The following is a 19,627-nucleotide window of genomic DNA, read 5'->3' as shown; positions in this document are numbered from 1 at the left end:
AGGCGGATCTATTCTTGGTGGATTTGCTCGGATCTTGTTGTAGTTCGTCTACATTTGTGTGTCTTCGGGTTGAATCCTTCCAATCTACGCTAGTCTTCAATGGCGGCGGTTGCTCTTTGGCTCGCTCTAGGTGCTATACGGATTTGGATGTAATTTTTTTTATTATTTATAGTGTTCGTTGTACCGTCACAATTAAAGATGAATAAATCAAAAGTTTTTTGAAAAAATATATATATATATATAATTTCCTCCTGGACTATTCTACCACTCCGTTGTTATATTCTTGAGCTGGCACCCATACCACCCCCCCCCCCCCCCCCCCCCCCCCGCTGGCACGATGCCCTCCGTCGGCGCCCGAGCGTGGCTGTCAAGGGGAGGAATATTCCACATCATTAAGCATAACCTCAGATTACCGGCCAGTAAACTACTCGCGCCCGGGTCGCCTCAGCCGTCGCGCTGTGTCGCCTCCCGTCCGTCCAGGCGCCAGTGTGCGGCCCAGATCCACCGGCGCACGTCAGTACGTCACATCATCGCCGCGCGGGACTGGATCAGGGGAAACAGTAGCACTCCGGCCTCCGGGGGGATCTAGCCAGCGCCAGCGCGCGCGCACGACCGAGTACACGACACGACAGGTGCTGGTGGGGGTGGCCAGGCCGACTCCCTTTCCCCCTCCGCTCCGCTAGCTCTGCTCTCTGTTGCCGCCGCCAGCCGCCCGCCCGCTCAACCGCCGCTCCCCGCCTCCTCGTCGCCACAGCCGGCCGCTCCCCGCCGGGCCGAGTCCGTCCGGCCGCGAGCTGCCCCGACCCGACCCGGCCCGGCGCCTCTGCCGTGTAGCTCTCCTACACGGCCCTTGGTGGTAAGGTAAGCCGCCCCTGATTCCCCGCCAATCTGCTCGATTCCGTCGTTTGGAATGGTCGTCTATTCGTTTGTTTATTTAATTTATTACCGGTAGTATTCCCACAGCACGCGGGAGCTCGCTTTCATGCGATTTGTGTCGTGTGCTTGCTAGTTGCAACATGCATACCTGCTGTTACAGTTTACTCTGTGTCTCGTGACCATTCATACATGGAGATTGTTCAGTTGTTAGCACCAACGTCTTAAAAACCAATTCACAAATTTATTGCTCATGCATATCCTTATGCCCTTTCCAGTGACGGGAGAAGTTACACGGCAACGTGCTGATCGACCAAAATTTGGGTGGAATTCACAGTGTAGCTGCACGCTGCACGCCATGTCGGCGAGGCGGCATTTCGCTGTGTTCACCACCGCGAGCCTTCCGTGGATGACGGGGACTTCCATCAACCCGTTGTTCCGTGCGGCCTACCTTGCCAAGGATGGGGGTAGAGACGTCACCTTGGTGATCCCCTGGCTTTCTCTAAGGGACCAAGAGTTGGTTTACCCAAACAAGATTGTGTTTGATTCGCCGTTGGAGCAAGAGGGTTATGTTCGTCGCTGGATTGAGGAGAGGGTCGACTTCAGGCCATCGTTCAGCATCAAATTCTACCCTGCTAAGGTACACCAGTTCTTCCAGCCCAATGTGTTCTTAGGATCATCTTATCTTCTTCATGATTTACTTTGCACAGCTGGTTTCCTTCCAAATATATCTGACTGAAATTGATTACAGTTTAAAGAGAACTTTGATCCCTTGCTTGCATGAAGTTAAGCGCAATAGATGATGATTTGTTCTTGCTGGTGGTAGATCCTGTAGTTGTGGTCATCCATCTGGCAATATGTATATTCAGCCTCCAATTTGTAATTTGGTTTTGCTTTGAGGCTATTTGATTGAAAGAGCTCGGCCTTTTCTAATGATGCAGTTTTCTAAAGAAATGAGAAGCATTCTACCTGTTGGGGATATCACAGAATGCATTCCGGATGAAATGGCCGATATTGCTGTTCTAGAGGAGCCTGAGCATCTAAATTGGTACCACCATGGGCGAAGATGGAAAAATAAGTTCAGGCGAGTGATAGGTGTGATTCACACAAATTATCTAGCATATGTGAGAAGAGAAAAGAATGGACAAGTGATTGCCTGTTGCCTCCGATATGCGAACACCTGGGTTACCCGAATTTATTGCCACAAGGTAACATCCTGAATTTGTGCAGTCAAACATTCACCTCTGCTATGTAAATCGTATCTCTGTTCATGATGTCTCATTTATCTCAAGAATCAGGACCAAGCATGATGATTCCTATTCATAATCTCTGTCCATGCATGCCCACATGTATATCCTTCAGATATAAGATCAACAAAGTTCTGATGAGTTAGCCTTTTTTTATCTGCTGACCTCAGTGTAGTGAACGTAGCCATGATGACTCTATAGTAGTACAATGTTGACCTTATCATGTGAGACTGATATGGATAAAAATAGATATTTAATCAGAGACCATGAGAAAATGTGCACAAAAACTGCCTTGGAAATGCGGAAGAGATAAATATCATCTAACAGAGAATTTCTGCACTGCTAGGATGAATCAACAATCTGTAACATAACCTTTCTTATCCTGCAGCCCTGACCCAATAGTTGTTCCTGCTTTAGCCATATCAAAAGATCTTGTATTGTCGTCTAAAATTTTGCAAATATTGTATGCTGGATAATTACCATCTACCGCTTGAACTTTTGATCAACTGCGCCATATGTATTTTTTTAATATAATTTGGACATTGGTTTTAATTGGCAATGACTGTGTAGGAGTATGTGGTGAAATGCATACTTTTATGAGGTATATGGTGAATAAAAAAATAGGCATACTTCCAGGGTGCATTTTGCTTGTTCAAAATTTCTGAATATTTCTGTGACATGTTTGATGTTTTATGACATAACAATAGTCAATTAAAAATAGAAAATGGAGGTAGCTTGAATTTTCCTGTCTGGATTTTCTTGCTTCCTTTGCCTTCTGCTCCATTACAAATTGTTGAAATTGAGTACCCTGTAATTCCTAGAACCCAGAATCATCCTGCCCTGTTCAGCTGAATCATACAATGCTAACTTTGGCTTGCAGATAATCAGACTATCAGGTGCCACTCAAGATTTACCCAAATCTGTTATATGCAATGTCCATGGTGTGAATCCAAAATTTCTTGAGGTTGGCAGGCTAAAATTGAAGCAGCTGCAGAATGGAGAGGCATCCTTCACAAAAGGGGCATACTACATTGGGAAGATGGTGTGGAGTAAGGGTTATAGGGAGCTTCTTGACCTTCTGTCCAAATATCAGAGCAGGTTAAGTGATCTTGAAGTAGATTTATATGGTAGTGGAGAAGATTCAGATGAAATCCAAGAATCTGCAGAGCGCTTAAGTTTGGCTGTAAACGTTCACCCTGGTCGTGATCATGCAGATCCATTATTCCATGAGTAAGTTCTCGTATTTACCAACTACTCCCTCCATTCACAAATATAAGATGTTTTGGATATTTCAATATGGACTACATACGGACTGAAATGAGTGAAGAAACACACTAAAACGTGTCTATATACACCCGATTCACAAAAAAAGGTTAGAACATCTTATATTTGTGAACCGGAGGGGGGGGGGGGTATTTCCTTGCATCTTCCTTATTTTCTACATTTTTTTTCTTTTTATTTGAAATATCATTTTGAAATCTATATATAGCTATATGTCACTGAAGACATAAGGGTTGTTTCTGTGTCACCCTTTTTTCAAAAGAAGATAAATACAAGCTTACTAGTTTAATCACAACTTGAGCACAAGGTACTGAATCAGGCTGGGGGGCAAATCTACAATGCTACTCCCTCCGTCCCGTAATATAACATGTTATTACAACCAATACCAATATTTATTGTTTGTAATGACATGTTATATTATGGGATGGAGGGAATAGATCATAGAAATGACATATATTATTTTGTTATTTATTTTTATATTCAGGATACTGCTATGGTTTGTGTTTTAAAACTTAACAGTGAATCACTTCATTTTCCAACAGCTATAAAGTATTCATCAATCCCAGCACAACAGATGTGGTCTGCACGACCTCAGCTGAGGCCCTTGCAATGGGAAAAATTGTTATCTGTGCCAATCACCCTTCAAATGAGTTCTTCAAGCAGTTCCCCAACTGCCGCATCTACAACAACGATGAAGAGTTTGTACAACTCACACTGAATGCTCTAGCAGAGCAGCCTACTCCATTAACCGATATGCAGATGTATGACTTGTCGTGGGAGGCAGCAACCGACAGATTCATGGAGGCTGCTGAGATAAACCTTCCTACAGCAGAGCCAAGAATCCAGCAAGCGTCCAAGACATACTTCCCCACTTTTCTAAGGACTCGTAAACTGAAGCAAAGTTTGGAGGATGCATCAGTATACCTGCACCAAGCACTCTCAGGGCTGGAGGTCACCCGTTGCGCCTTTGGTGCTGTTCCAAAGACACTGCAACCCGATGAGCAGCTGCGCAAAGATCTTGGCTTGGCTTCTCCCCCAAAGAGAAAAAAGCAGAAACAAAAGCTGATGACATGACACTGCAAGTTCGGCCCCGAGCTCCTAGTTGAATTGCATATTTGCCATGCGTGTACATTATTCAAAACTATGGATGAGTTAGTGGTTTTGTTTCAGTAATATTAACTCCGACGGCTGTGTACAAGGTAGGGTACATTGTAATGTAGATTGGGTAGGGGGAGATAGCCTGCTGAGAGTGCTGTAATTCTGGCATCGGTGTGTGCTTTTCTTCGGTTCTGTGTGAGATTTATTTTTGTCATCCCGCGTGTACATTATTCGACGACCTGGAAGAATTGGTGGTGCTTTTTCCAATTTTATTTTTACTCGGATCACTATGTGTCAAGTACAATGGTGGATTATTAGTAGATCGAGTGCTTGTCTTGGAGTGGGAAATATAGTGTGTTGAATATAATTCTGGCATCGGCCTGAGCTTCTTCAGGTCTTTGTGAGGTCTTTTTATACCCAACCTGCCCCGTATGTGTTAGCATGGTGGAATTTCTGCACAAACTGATGGACTAGCACGGAGATGATGAGATTGCCAGCTACTTAGGCAAAGTATAATACAAAAGTTATACTCTGTATTTCATAGAGGTTTACAGTAGTTGTGTGAATGTGTGGTATTATTTGAAAATGTGGAACAATTAGTGTCTTTTTCACATTTGTCCAGTCACATGAAGCATTACATTATGAGATTGCAAGCTGCTACTTACAGAAAGCATTACAAAATGTTGTCTTCAACAGAAGAGGCTACAAAGACCACCAAAGATCCACACATGAGGCTTGACATAGCAAATTACGTGACTACTACCCATGTCGACGAACTCTCGAACCAAACTGAAGAAGACGATCTGACGTAACCAAACTGAAGAAGACAGTCTGACGATGTATAAACGGCAAAAATCGCGAGACTGTAAATCATCTGCTAAGGACTTTCACTGGTGTGTGGACATCGAAGTCGTTTGAACTGAATCCAGCACCGGGTCTTGCTGAAGAGATGTCTAGCGTATTTGAGCCCATTGAAGAGTTCTCGGCGCTCGAGGAGAAGTCTTGCCGATGCGGCCGCCGTCGCCACTGCTGCCGACGACCTTGGCGAACTTGCCGAGATAAACATAACCCTCAACGCAGGGAGTGCCATGGATCGATCGATGGAGGGTGTCGTTGGTTTCGACTTGGAAGTTGGGAGACGTTGGCCTGGGTGAAAATCGAAGAGCTCTAGCCTCGATCTAGCTACCTGCCGCTCCACAATGCACAATGCGTTTGGCGCCTAGCTAGCTTATTTCACCGCAGTCTGGATCGTAAAAACTCTTTAATCTCTTATTACAGTCGAAATCAAAACTGAAAGCCAGCTGTCCAGCATGTATATAGACACTTGTTCGACGCAACATGATCCATGCTCGAGCCCCTTGCCGTGCGTGAGACAGAAAACGGTCGCCTTTTAAGCGGCTAGACAGATGATAGAGATAGATAGAGATAGATAGAGATAGACAGGTCGACACGCACGGCGAGCTGGCCGCACGCAGTTCGCCGGAGATCGGGCCAAAAAGGCCCTCCCTCTACTCGATGAGGACAAGCGAGGAGTTGAAACTGAAGCTCCGGGGCCGCGCAGGCGCATCCGCAGCCGCTCTTGCCCGTGGCCCCACGTTCGCCCCGCAGGCGCCCGGCTGTACCGCGGGCGTTACCGCTCCGGCCGGGCTCGGCTCCGCCGCGGGCCACGCCACGCGCACCCCCCTGGCACGACAAGTGTCCTACCGGGCGGCGTCCCGTGCCCGCGCTTCCGAAAATACCCTTCGCCCCCACGCCTCGAAAACCGCGAGGGGGGCCTCCGGAGAGGGGCAAACTGTTTCTGTTGCGAGAGCGTGAGCGTCTCCTTCGTCGTCGATCGTGCGAGGCAGCGGCGAGCAGAGCGTGTCCTCGATCCCTCCTCGGCCGCGCACTCCTTGTAAGTCGCGCCCCTCTCCTCGATCCTCCTCCTCCTACGTGATCGTTTCTCTCACCAACACCAATTGACGAACGAGTCCGTGCGCGTGCGGGCGCTTCCTCTCAACTGACCAGTTCCTGGCTTCGGCGCCGGCGATGGACGCCTACTCGAAGGACTCGCTGCGCGGCGTCGGCGGCGGAGACGACGGCGAGAAGAAGGTGAAGCGCTCGGAGTCGGGTACTGAGGAGGTGGACCTTACCCTCGGGCTGTCGCTCGGGGGGCGGTTAGGGGCGAAGAGGAGAAGACTCGAGGGGCATGCCGGGTCCTCATCGGCGGCGCCGGCGCCACCCGCGCCTGTCGGGACAAACTCATCGCAGGGGACTGGTTTCCCTCCGAATGGCGTCGCCGTGGAGCCCTCAGCTTTGCTGCGTGCGACCTTGAACCCTTTCCCTGGGAGCGCCGGCGCCGCTGGGGTCCAGCCGTCGGCGACCCCTTTGATCAGCAGCATCAAGCAGGAGCCCGTGGAAGGTGCGTCTTTCTTCGTGTTTCCATAATGCTATATTTGTCCTTTGCTACACAAATGTGGTAGAGTAGCACGTATTTGTTGCTCCGTTAATGGTATTTTTTGCTCAATTAATCTCGTGGGCTGGTGCATACATCTCACATATTGTGCTAGTTAATTAGGTCAGGGGTAACGGCAGATGAATGCTTTATATTTATCCAGTATAATAGACATGAATTGTTTAATCGTTCTTTTTTAGATAAAATGTTGTAAGGCTGGTTTGAGATCCTGGGAGTGCCTCAACTTGTTTCTCGCAGTCTCACGGTTTCCCCGTCCGTATCCGGGCGTATACTCTGTTCGCGTGGCATGTCAGCGTGGCAATGGCTAGGAGTGTGTGGGGGCGGTCCGCATGGCATGACAGCGCGGCGATGGCCCACATGTCAGTGGTTGTGAGTGAGTGAGGCGCTAGCTGGAAGTGTGTAAGGCGGTCCGCATGGCATGACAGGGCGACAATGGCCCACATGTCAGTGTCTGGGAGTGAGTGAGGCGTTAGATGTCCCGTGTGTGATGTTTTTTTTCTGCACACAACTCCTGAATTTTAATTAAATACCGTCGCCTGGTGGGGCCTACTGCTAGTGAACAGTATAAATAAAATTGGACTAGAATTTTTCTTTAGATAATTCCTTGAATTTTAATTTAAACAGCCACCTTATAGGCCCCACCGATTAGTGAGAAGTACAAATGAAACTGGACTGGAAAAATTGCAGTGGTGGGGTTTTGAACAAACGATCTGCTGGTCTAACGAGCAGCCGTCGCTAACCACACCACGTGACAGCTTTTGTTTTAAAATGGACTACCAGATTTTATTTTATACGTATATTATAGAAGAACAACACACATTAAAGATGGAAATGGAACAAGATATTAAAGGAACCGGATGTTCAAAGCAGGGACCTCCCGGTGCTACCAATGCGTTTGTGTGCTAACCAACAGGTAAGACGGCACTTAATGCTTAATAATGAGATAATTTACAGTTTAAGATTTAGGGAATATGCTAGTTCATTTGAAACCAAATGTTCAACATGTTTTTGAAAAAAGTTTCACATGTATTATAAAATTTTAAACATGTTTGGGAAAGATGTTTGTCATGCATTAAATTTTTTGACAATGTGTATTAAAAAAGTTATTGGGTAAAATTAATCTAAAATTTCTACAAACACATTTAACATGTCTTAATACATTTATGGAGTTTACTGTTATTACACAATTATTTTTAATACACGGTGAATAGTTTTCAAAAACATAACACTGCCAATTTTTTTGTAATTATGTATTTTGAAAATACAATGAAGATACACAACAATTGCCCGTTCTTGTGGTCCTAAACGAAGACACACGAATTTGCACAATAATTTTAATACATGTTGAACTGTTTTACATCCACATAAATCTTAGAAGAAAAAAAATATGTTTACCTCTTCAAAGTACACAAGCAGGGAATATGAGACTAGTTCAGACACTCCCAGTGAACTCACGTGTGAGCATAGGTGCAACACACTTTGGTAAATAGAGTTGGGGCTTGCCATTTGTCAATTGTGTAAATTGTCAAAAACCATCACAATTGTGTCGCTCATTGCGAAAACTCACCATTTTTATTAAAAAAATCGGAAAACACCGATTTTCTGTAATCGTATTGCCAAAAGCACTAACCGGTCGATTAATAGCCATTTCATGCGAAGTATGACAGATGGGGCCCACTTTCAGGAGTGACGTGGCACCAAAAATTAACGCCGTCGGCTGAAACGTTAAGTTAACAAAAGGGCTCACTCGTCGGCACAATTGTTCATTTTATCGAATACGTTGTGCGCAGCGATCGGCCGCTGCACGCGCCACGCGTACCGCACGGCTCCGCGCCGCCGTCCGTCGATGGACTCCGGCGAGCCGAGCATTGCCAGCCCCGCCTCTAGCGCCGGTCTCCTCCTTCCTTCCCCACCCCTGAGCTCCACCTGCCTCGTGCCCGACGCAGGCCATGGCCTCCGCCACGACCTCCCTGCCAATCGCCGCTGCGGGCCGCAGAAGCCGGCGGAGCTGGTGGTGGTGATATGGATAGGTTGAGCAGGGGCGTAGGGCCAGGAGGCTGCCGCGGCCGTGTTGCCGGAGTCGACGTGTTGCGGCGCGCCATGGACGGCGGGGCGCTAGGGGGAGTGGCGTGAGTGGCCATGGCTAGGATCTTGTCCAGCGTGTGTGTGGCGTCGTGTCGGAGCCAATGAAGGAGTCGAGGAAGTCGATGGTGCAGTGCCGTCGACAAATTTTGGAGACGATGACGTCCGGCCGGAGAGGAGGAAGAAGACCTGCGAGTGGCGACCGGGACGCGTCCGTCAAATTCAAGGTGCAGGAGGACGTAGGGGAGGAGGGCGATGTTCCTGGACATGGGTGCGAGGTCGACAGGGGCCGTTAGTCGCGCGGTCTATGGTGGTTGTGCTCAGGCGGAGCTCTCTTTCTCTCCGGACAGAAAAAAAAAGGAAGGGGAAACCGCATGCTCTCCAACTCTGGCGAGACACGACTGTCGCCTTGCTCTGCTCACGGCCTAGCTCGCCGGCCGGCGGCGCTCCGGCGGGTGCGGCTGCCAGTGGTCTCGTGCGTGGTGGCGGATCGAGGCGGTGGCTCGTGGGGAGATAAAGAGAAAGGAAAAACAATCTTTTATGTTTTCTTCCTATGACAAATGGACCCCATATGGCAGCAACGTTGACTGACTCGGTCCAGTCGAACCAGGTCAATGCGAGCCACGTTAACTGCCACGTTGCACTGACTGGTGGGGATGAGCCGTCAGGTTCGCTGTCAAAACGCGTTCAATCGACCGGTTAGTGCTTTCGGCAACGTGATTACTGAAAATCGGTATTTTCAGCAAACTTTTATGAAAATGGGGGTTTTTCGCACTGAGCGACGTAATTATGGTGGTTTTTGATAATTTACTCTTGTCATTGAATAAAGTAGTACTTCGTATGGGGTAAGGCGCCCTAGTTCAGGAGTATAGCTAGGCCGCTAGATCTTAGGTGTATTATTATTTTTGAATAATGACACCCAAGAGCATCGACAAGCAATAAGAGTCTAAGGGGGTGTTTGTTTTCGGGGACTTTTTTGTGTAGGGATTAGAAAAAGTCTCTCTTAAAGACTTTTTTTTACCAAACGGGAGGGACTTTTTAGGGAGTAAACTAGGCATTTGGGACTAAATGAAGAAGACTCTCAAGGAGAGTCTTTTTTTGGACTTTTGGGACTTTTTCAACAATGCCCCTCCATGCATTCAATGGCCCGCCATCCCATGGTGTTGTTTGATTGTTATTTTTCTATATACTAGGGGCAACATGGTCATTTAATAACCTCTAGGAAGGGACTAGTGACTTTTTAGTCTCTGGAAACAAACATGGAGGGACTTTTTAGGGATTAGAGACTTTTTAGTTGGGACTAAAAAAATTCCTATGACTTATGAACCAAACAGGGTCTAAGATGATGTATCATCATCGATGTTTCCCACCCGGGAATTGTATTACAGCTCGTTTGGCTTGCTTATTTGATAACTTATACATCATAATGGATTTATCTTGTTTACAATTGTTTGCATGTCAGTGTCTACTAGGACACTGTCATGATTTGTGTATCATTTTAGAAAGATGGAAAATCAAGGTAAAATCAGGGTGTGAGCTAGTTGCTTGGATGGGCAATCGCCAGCCTCAGCCTCGCAAGCAATTATTAGCTCGCTACTTTTTTTGGCAAAGAGGCCAAATTCATGTATTGAAGTGAACCAACCCTAGAGGACCATCCCTAAAGAAGCAGCAAATTATGCACAGGTCCTTCAGGAAATCGATGCCGTGAGCAAAACTCAATATTCCCTCTATACCTCTGAAACACCACCGGAGTCGTGGAAACATTGTTGATGTAGTGGCCGACAGGTCATTGGCTGGTCCAAAAGGCGTAAGAAGAACAGATCACGATAAAAGAGGGCTGGATGACCATCGTAGATCCCGACGGATGGGTTGGGGGAGACCTCATCTCACTAGCTCATGACGAAGCTGAAGCTAGTCGAAGTTCATTGGTTGAAGAAGGAGCTAGAGGACCAAGACATGAAGCGCTTTGATGATTGGAGAAGGAGCAAGATATGAAGCATGTCGTCTATTCCACTCGACGACGCCTTCGAAGACCATCTACAAAACACGAGGAGATAACATATCCACAACACACTGGAAGAGCAATGACCAGAGCCACCATTGATAGTCTCCAACAAGGTGGACCAGAAGTAGGGGAAATATTATGCTTATCACGCATCGCCACCACCACCATCGTCGTCGTCAAGGAACCAAACCCTAAATCCAGGACCCCAAGTGGTAGATGGGACGATGGACGGAGGAGCCTCGTCGACACATGTAGTGGGTGAGGCGGGGCGCCTACCCGTCGAGAGGAACAAAGCAGAAACAACTCATTAGCATGTATGTGTGATGTAAGAATGATGCTTAGTCGAATGTGTTATTGGATTTCGATACAAAAATTTGACACGATATATACCACTGTCGGACTACACAAATGAAGTTGGACACCTATCGAGGTCTATGTAATTAATGAACAATTGGGGCAGTTGTCATGATGCTCTACATGTCGGTGTACCCATGCTACACATGTGTGCTTGCTAACCTAGTTTACCATTTGCTCAGACATGGTATCTGATTCCGGTGCCCGATTCAACATATTATTTTTTGACACATAAAATAACACCCTAGATACTCAAATCTGACATGGATTTGGGTGTCGGCATGACAATCATAGTTGGACATCCATCGAGGAACCAACTAGACCCTGTTGGGCAGACTAGGCCCAATACTTTTCATTTGATCGTGTCTTGTGATACACATGACACTTACATCAACATTTATTCAAAGGCGGTACATGATTCCATTGCCCTATTTGACATGGTGTAATTGGACACCACAAATAGCACCGAACTTCCACAAATTTCGGATGTCATATTCGACAACCGAAATTGGAAACCTGCCAAGGTCTATTGCTAATGAACAAAGTAGAAGTTGGTGGCCATTCTAGTCCTGATGCTCACCATACTAGTATACCTTGCGACCCCAATGTGGTTAGAGTACGTAGCATCAATGGTTGTCATTTTGTTGTATCTCGTGAATCACATGATGCCATGGATGTGGTGCATGATTTCTGAGACTTACTCGACATGATAATGTCAAACACGAGAAATAACGCTCAATACCAAACGAATCCAGGTGGTCATATTCGGAAATAAAAGTTTGAAACCCATCGAGGTCTATCACCAAGGAACAAGTTTGAAAGCCGTCGACCATCCTAGTGTGGATGTTTGTCGTTCCGACAGTTCTGGCATACCGTGAGATGTTGATGTGCTTGATAACTAGTGCAACATTTTACTCATCTGGCAAAGTAGCATGAATGCTTTCCATTTATTTGTATCTTGCAAAGCACAAGATACTTGGTCAAACATCTCTCCGGAGGTGGCACACGGTTCTGGTGCCGTATTTGGTTTTTAGACATGGCAAATAACGCTCAAATCCAATACAAATTCGAGCGCCATATAAGGAATACGGACGTTCAAAACCCATTGAGGTCTATCACCGAGGAAAAGTCAAAAGTCATTGGCCATGCTAGTGCGGATGCTGGCCGTTTCGGCATATCTTGGGACTCCAATGTGGTTGTTTAACTAGTGTGAAGTTTTACTCATTTGGCGAAGTAACATGAACACTTGCCATATCTATGTATCTTGCGAAGCACATGAACTTGGTCAAACATCTCTCCAGAGGTGGTACATGATTCTGGTGCCGTATTTGGTTTCCAGACATGGCAAATAACGCTCAAATCCAATACAAATTCGGGCACTATATAAGGAATATAGACGTTCAAAACCCATTGAGGTCTATCACCGAGGAACAAGTAAAAAATCATTGGTCATGCTAGTGCGGATGCTTGCCATTCAGGCATATCTTTCAACTCCAATGTGCTTCTTTAACTAGTGTGAAGTTTTACTCATTTTGCGAAGTAACACGAACGCTTGCCATATCTATGTATCTTGCGAAGCACATGATACATGGGCAAACATTTCTCTGGAGGTGGCGGTTCTAGTGCCTTATTTTGCATGAAATTGTCGGACAGGCAAATAATGTCAACATGGCGGTCCTATTTGGCAACTGAAGTAACCCATCATGGTCTATCACTGGGGAACAAGTTGGAACACCGTCGTCCATCCTAGTGCGGATGCTCACCGCTCTAGCAAACCTTGCGGTGGTGATGTGCTTGTTTACCTTCTGTGGCATTTACTCGTTCAACAAAGTAGCATGAACACATGACATTTCTCTGTATCTTGCGGAACACGTGATAGTTGGTCAAACATTTCTCTGAGGTGGTACACTGCTGCCTTCCGACAAGAAATTGTTGGACATGAAAAATGACACTCAAGTATGACACAAATTTGGGTTACCGTATTCGGTAACCAAAGTTGGAAACCTGTTAAGGTCTATCATTGAGGTACAAGTCGAACAATGTCAACAATCCTAGCCCCAATGCTCGGCATTTCAGTGTACCTTGTATCACATATGTGCTTGGTTACCTAGTATAACATTTTTCTCATTTGGAGAAGTAGCATCAACGCTTTTCCATTTCGTTGTTTCTCATGAAGCACATGATACCCATTCAAACATTTATTTGGATGCGGTACATGATTTCAGCAACCTATTCGACATGGTATTCTTGGACACGATGAATAACACCCAAATCCAAGATGAAACACATGATACCTAGTCAAACATTTATCCAAACGTGGTACATGATTTCATTGCCTTATACAACATGATTGTTGGACATGGCAAGTAACGCTCAAATCAAATCCAACACAAATTTGGACTATCATATTCGGAAATCAACGTTGGAAACCCGTGATATGTCGGTTAGGAACAAGTTGAACGTCGTTGACCATCCTAGTCCCGACGATCACCATTTCATTGTATCTTGGCGATCCCGATGAGTTGTTTACCTACTCAACATTTACTCAGACACGGTACTGAATTCAACAATTGAAGTTGGACAACCGTAGAGGTCTAAATCATATAGGAACAAGTTCAACATCGTTGGGCACGCTAGCTCCGACGCTCGTTATTTTGGTAGACCTCGCAATGCCCATATGCTCGCTTGCTAGTCCAACACTTAATAAGACGTGGTAGAGGATCTCAGTGCCTTATCCACCATGATATTGTTGGATACGTCAAAAGCACTCTAATCCAACACGGATTCAGAGTGTCAAACTAAAAAAATGGACACCCTAGAGGTCTATCATCGAGGAACAAGTTAAATGACGCCCGCCTCATGGTCCCGACACTCAAGAATCCGTTATACACATATGCGCTCAACATGGACTCAAACATAGTATTCGATTTTGGTGCCTCATATGGTATGTATTTTTAAACAAAAAAACAACACTAAAATCCAACATGGATTTAGGGATGTTGACTTGGAAACCAAAGTTTGGCAAGGATGTCCGAGCAATGCCGGAGATGTTTGTTGTACGGTAGTACCGTGATTGTTTGGCGCACCAACGATGCCGTATCAAGCACCTTTTACGTTGTGAAGCATATGTGCTTGCTTAGCTAGTCTAATATTTTCTTGGATGCGGCAAATAGCATTCAAATCCACACGGATTTGGAGTGTCGGAATCAGCAATCAAAGTTGACACTGATGTCCGAGCAAAAAGCCATTTCGAGCATGGATTTCGGCAGCCCCTTTACCACCACCACTTTGTCGTCGGCCAGAGACCAAATCACACACGATTGGTTGCGAGAGTGCAAGTGAGCAAAGCAACCCCGCCCCTTCTCCACGACTAGATCCCCCCAAAACATGCTTCCATATGATGCACAATATTCCCTTTTGTTTCTTTGCCTTTAATATTTACGTCAACATGATTCATATTTAGGCTAAACTAACCATTTTTGACTGGAAAAATAATTAGCTTAAGGGTCTATTAGAGCGGATCTATTAATATTACCAAACAAACATGTGTTTATTTCTTAAATGGTTGGTTCCATTATTCTTCATACCCCCCCCCCCCCCCCCCCCCCCGTTAACATAATTATAAGATGTTTTCTGCCATATACTCCCTCCGTACGTGTAGTATTTGTCCTATTGAACGTGTAGTTGAACAGGAAGTGCAGAGATAGCAATAACTGACTATGCTAACTCCTGCAGCTAGGTTTTGCCGACGCAGTATTTGATCCTCTAATAAATGATAAGCTGCATTATCGTGGTACTCCTAGTTCCTAAATCTGTGCTCCCGATGCATATGCTCATGTATATATCGCTAGTACTAGTGCGAGTTTTACATTTTTTAATATACGTATAATAGAGAGAGAATACTGTGCCTTTTCTTTTCTTTTGAGAATCGTGTTGAGTTTTACTTGGGAAATACAGTACTTAACGAAAGAGGGAAAAAAAAGAGAAAAGTATACTTTTCGTCCCTCAACTCTTGGTGAAGTCTAGATTTGGTCCCTCAACTCCGAAACCGGACAACTTGCACCCCCAACTAACGAAACCGGACAAGGTTTGTCCCTGGTCTCGATTTTGACCGGTTTTTGTGCTGACTGACCCCGGTTTTGACCGGTTCCGACTAAAATTCGCGTAATTTTTTCATATCCGTGAACTTTTTAAAATTCACATACTCTTTTCAAATCCACATAGTTTTTCAAGGTCGTGCAATTTTTTCAAAAATAAACATACCTTTTTCAAATCTGTGAACTATTTTGAAATTTGTGTACTTTTTCAAATCCATGATTTTTTTAATTTGCGTAATTTTCTCAAATCAGTGTATTTTTTCAACTTCGTGTAATTTTATCGAATCCAAGTATTTTTTTTTCAAATCCATCTGTTTTTTAAATTCGCGTACTTGTTTCAAATCCGCATACTTTTTAAAGTTCGTGTATTTTTTTCAAATCCGTGTTCCTTTCCAATCCATGAACTTTGTTTGAAATTCACATACTTGTTTCAAGTTGACATAAATTTTCAAATCCACACATTTTTTTTTTCTAATTCGCGTAAAAGATATTCAAATCCGCATATGTTTTCAATTTCACATAAAATTTTCAAACCCAAAAAAATATACGTGAATAGGAATAAGTATGTCAATTTTTAAAAATTACATGAATTTTAAAAAACCACAGGAACTTTAAAGAAGTACGTGGATTTAAAAAAAAGTACGTGAACTTGGAAAAAGTACGCAGATTTGGAAAAGTACACAAATTTTTAAAAAGTTCACGTATTTGAAAAAAATACCCGAATTTGAAAACATTAAACGGACTTGGAAAAGGTATGCGAATTTGAGTCGGCACGATCAAAACCGGGTTGGGACAGCACCAAAACCGGTCAAAACCGTGACCAGGGATGAATCTTGGCCGGTTTCAGTAGTTAAGGGCGCAAGTTGTCCGGTTTTAAAGTTGAGGAACCAAATCTAGACTTCGCCAAGAATTAAGGGATGAAAAGTATACTTTTCTCAAAAAAGAACAAACGTAAGGCCATGCACCATGGACCGTCACTTCTTTGTGTTTCTCGAGCGGGCGGCTCGTACGGCCGGCCTTGCTGCCCATGGCAAAATATTGTGATTGCTACACAAGCCTTTTTTAGGCCATGGAACTTTCCAACTATGTTGTGGAACAATGTTAAACTGAATTAATGTTGGCTGCGCCCAGATTACTTAGAAAACTAGTGTTAATTCAAGCACTTGATGCTAAACTGAATTACCAATCAGGCTCTTCTGTACGTGCTGGTTCTTGTTACATGTATGCCAGGCATAGAAAGGCTTCGATCTTGTTAAACTGAATTACTAAGCACCAACTAGACCTTGTTGTACATATGATGATCCATTGCCATGCATAGAAGGGCTTTGTTTTTCAATTTGTCAAGGTCAGTTCATCTAATTTTTTTGGACTTCTATCTTTTTGTAAAATTCATAGAACTTGTAGGCCACCTGGTACACCAATCCTCGTTGTACAACAACTACTGATAGATTCGGACTGTTCTATACATGCTGTTGTTCAGAGGCGGTTGGTTCTTATTCTACTATCAGATTTGCTTCTGTTGATCCCTATTGTATTTGTTGGTGTCTGATCTTACAGGAACTGCTAGGGCTGATGGGGGGAGCCTGTCATCAGCTGTTGTGCCCAGGTCTGTGGGTACAAACGGCGTCATGCCAACCACTTCTTCTTTAGCATCAGCGGTGATGATGGCCGCAATCCTTGGTACTAGGGGTGCTTCACAGAGAGCCCTGGCGCGGGAGATGCCACTGGTGTGGACGAGCGGGCTCCACAATGGCATGAGGACTGTAGGCTTTCTGTACCAGTACAGCAGAGTTGACGAGCTGAGGATCATGTGTGTGTGCCATGGTAGCTTCCTCACTCCAGCGGAGTTTGTGGAGCATGCTGGAGGCGGCCGAGTCGCCAACCCGCTGAGGAGCATCATTGTCAAGACCCCGTCTTGGCTTTAGACCGGCGCGGCGGCGCATGCATGCATGCAGATGAGATCGTCCAAGTGTTAAGCTTATTACCTTCGAACTAGAAATCTCATCGTGAGCTAGACTGCATCTATCTATGTTACAGACTTTACATTACAGTACTTATTACCTGAACTGAAGACATGGTGGGAGATTTGCTCCGGCAGACAACTTAATAGCAAACATAAAGACAGATTGAACATTACTCGTTGTTCTGGTCATCGCTTGTTTCCCGTATTGTTTTCCTGTACTGTTTCATCTTCCTGTCAGCAGCTTACCTTGTTAGAAGATGCACGGACACAAGTGGTGGAAGATCTTAGTTAGAAGACACAGGTTAGCCTCTTAATTAATGTTAAGCGCTTGTAGTTGGTAGCATCCATGTGGCGATATGCATATTTTGGCTCTTAATGTTCGCGTTTGCTAATTAGTGGCTGAAAAAGATTGCGGCGTCAGTCAATTCTCCGAGGCTGAAGGCGGGGGTGGGTTGAGGAGCGCCGATCCCGGCGAGACCATGCCATGGTCGAGAAGGAGCCGGCGCGTGAGCGAGTCCGAAACTTGACGGGTGCAGGTCAAGGAGTGTGGGGTCACTGGAAAATCTGTTTGGCGGTGAGGTTTAGAGGGATAGCCTGGGGCGGCGGCAGCACGGCAGTGGGGTGACGGGTGAGGCTAGGGGAGGGCGGTGCGGCGAGGTGGTCGGGGGAGCGCAAACGGCCGCGGGTGGTGGCGGCAGGTGGCCCGGCCGGCGGTACGTGGGGGAGGGAGAGGAATGTTGGCTGGAGGAGGAAGATGGATAGTAGGCCGTTGGGTTTTGATCGGACAGATGACATTTAGATCGGGAAATTGACTGATGGCAAAGAAAAATGCAGGTACCCGACAGATCGGCGCTCCCCTTAATGTTTCTTTGGTTTTGCTTTGAGGTTATTTGAAAGAGCTCGGGCTTTTGTGTGCAGGAGTTTTCAAAAGAAATCAGAAGCATCCTACATGTTGGAGGTATCACAGATTGCATTCCGATGTGGTTGATATTGCCGTTCCAGAGGAGCTCGAGCATCTAAATTGGCACCACCATGGGCGAAACATGGAAAAATAATGTTGCTTATATAATGTTGAACTTACAATCTGAATGTAGTACGTCTAAAAATATCCGCTTATATAATTATCACATGGAGTCTATGACAGAACGTGAACAAAAAGTGCCTTGGAAATTTGGCATAGCCTGCTATCGCACCTTTTCGTTTGGCATAGGAAAATGGAACTTTTGCACTACCGAGATAATCCAACTCTCTTTAACATAAGGTAAATGTTTGGGGCCGGAGCGCCGGCCGAAGTGTTCGTCCGGTCTCACGCGCGACGCCCGATTAAGTGGGATCGTACGGCTTCCCCACGCGTACGTTTTATTAGTGTGGACCCGCACACCGCTTTGACCTCTCAATCCTTATCCCCTCAAACTCGTCTCCTTCCCTCTGTCTCTCTCTCACACACATCAGCCATGGAATCCGCACAACGTTCTGTGAGCTTTTTCACTGCAGAACAACTCCAGGCCCCCCGTTGCTGCGAGCACCTCCACAGCCGCCCAAAAACAGAAGATCACCGCTGGGCGTGGTCCCCGTTTTGCAACTCCGGCGACCCTGGGTACACCATATCGCCGGTGTAGATCCACCCATTTTTTGATTGCCATCGGCTGTAGCTTTTTGGATCACCAGTTGTATCTTTTTCTGCCTATGGTTGCATCCTTTTACAAATTATTATGTTCCAACCCCTCCCAAATTGCTTGTTTTGATTGAATCACCATTGACGTTTTGCTACAACCAGCGAGGTGATGTGCTGGAAGCAGCACCAATTGGTGCTGGAACTGAAGCGCGCCTCACCAGCGACGTGATTTTTGCTGGAACCAGCCGTGCTGGAACCAGCGTAATTCTTTGCTGGAACCGGCTAGTTCCTTTGCTACAGTCAGACCTTTTGGATCTTTTGCACCCGGCGTCACGATTTGCTGGAATCGGCGTCACTTTTTTGGAAGTACCCGTCGCAAGATCAATGAAATGCTGCAACCAGCGTGATATTTTGCTGGAACCGAAGACTCAAGGTGTTGCGACTGGGCGATCAGTGACGGGAGACGGTGGTATTTTTGCTGGAATCATGGAATTTTTTGCTGGAACCTTCCCCAATTTTTGCTACCACAGTCTATTTGGTTGGTTTGCTAGAACTAG

General features: G+C 45.6%; 2 protein-coding genes across 2 annotated transcripts; both read left to right on the top strand.

The window, feature by feature from the left end:
• Positions 1–539: 539 nt before the first annotated feature.
• LOC123085082 (digalactosyldiacylglycerol synthase 2, chloroplastic) lies at positions 540–4,786 on the top strand. The gene is made up of 5 exons (XM_044506663.1): positions 540–861; positions 1,152–1,513; positions 1,815–2,081; positions 3,001–3,350; positions 3,944–4,786. The coding sequence occupies exons 2-5, from the start codon at positions 1,232–1,234 to the stop codon at positions 4,473–4,475; spliced, it is 1,431 nt and encodes a 476-aa protein (XP_044362598.1). The 5' UTR covers positions 540–861; positions 1,152–1,231; the 3' UTR covers positions 4,476–4,786.
• Positions 4,787–6,052: 1,266 nt separating this feature from the next.
• On the top strand, positions 6,053–17,625 carry LOC123081735 (ninja-family protein 4-like). Its single transcript, XM_044504274.1, has 3 exons — positions 6,053–6,393; positions 6,507–6,900; positions 17,050–17,625. The coding sequence occupies exons 2-3, from the start codon at positions 6,528–6,530 to the stop codon at positions 17,415–17,417; spliced, it is 741 nt and encodes a 246-aa protein (XP_044360209.1). The 5' UTR covers positions 6,053–6,393; positions 6,507–6,527; the 3' UTR covers positions 17,418–17,625.
• The last annotated feature ends 2,002 nt before the right edge of the window (positions 17,626–19,627 follow it).

This window comes from Triticum aestivum, chromosome 4A, assembly GCF_018294505.1.
Source record: "Triticum aestivum cultivar Chinese Spring chromosome 4A, IWGSC CS RefSeq v2.1, whole genome shotgun sequence".
Classification (NCBI taxonomy): Eukaryota; Viridiplantae; Streptophyta; class Magnoliopsida; order Poales; family Poaceae; genus Triticum; species Triticum aestivum.
The sequence above is the reverse complement of the archived record's forward strand: the minus strand, read 5'-3'. Positions and strand labels throughout refer to the sequence as shown.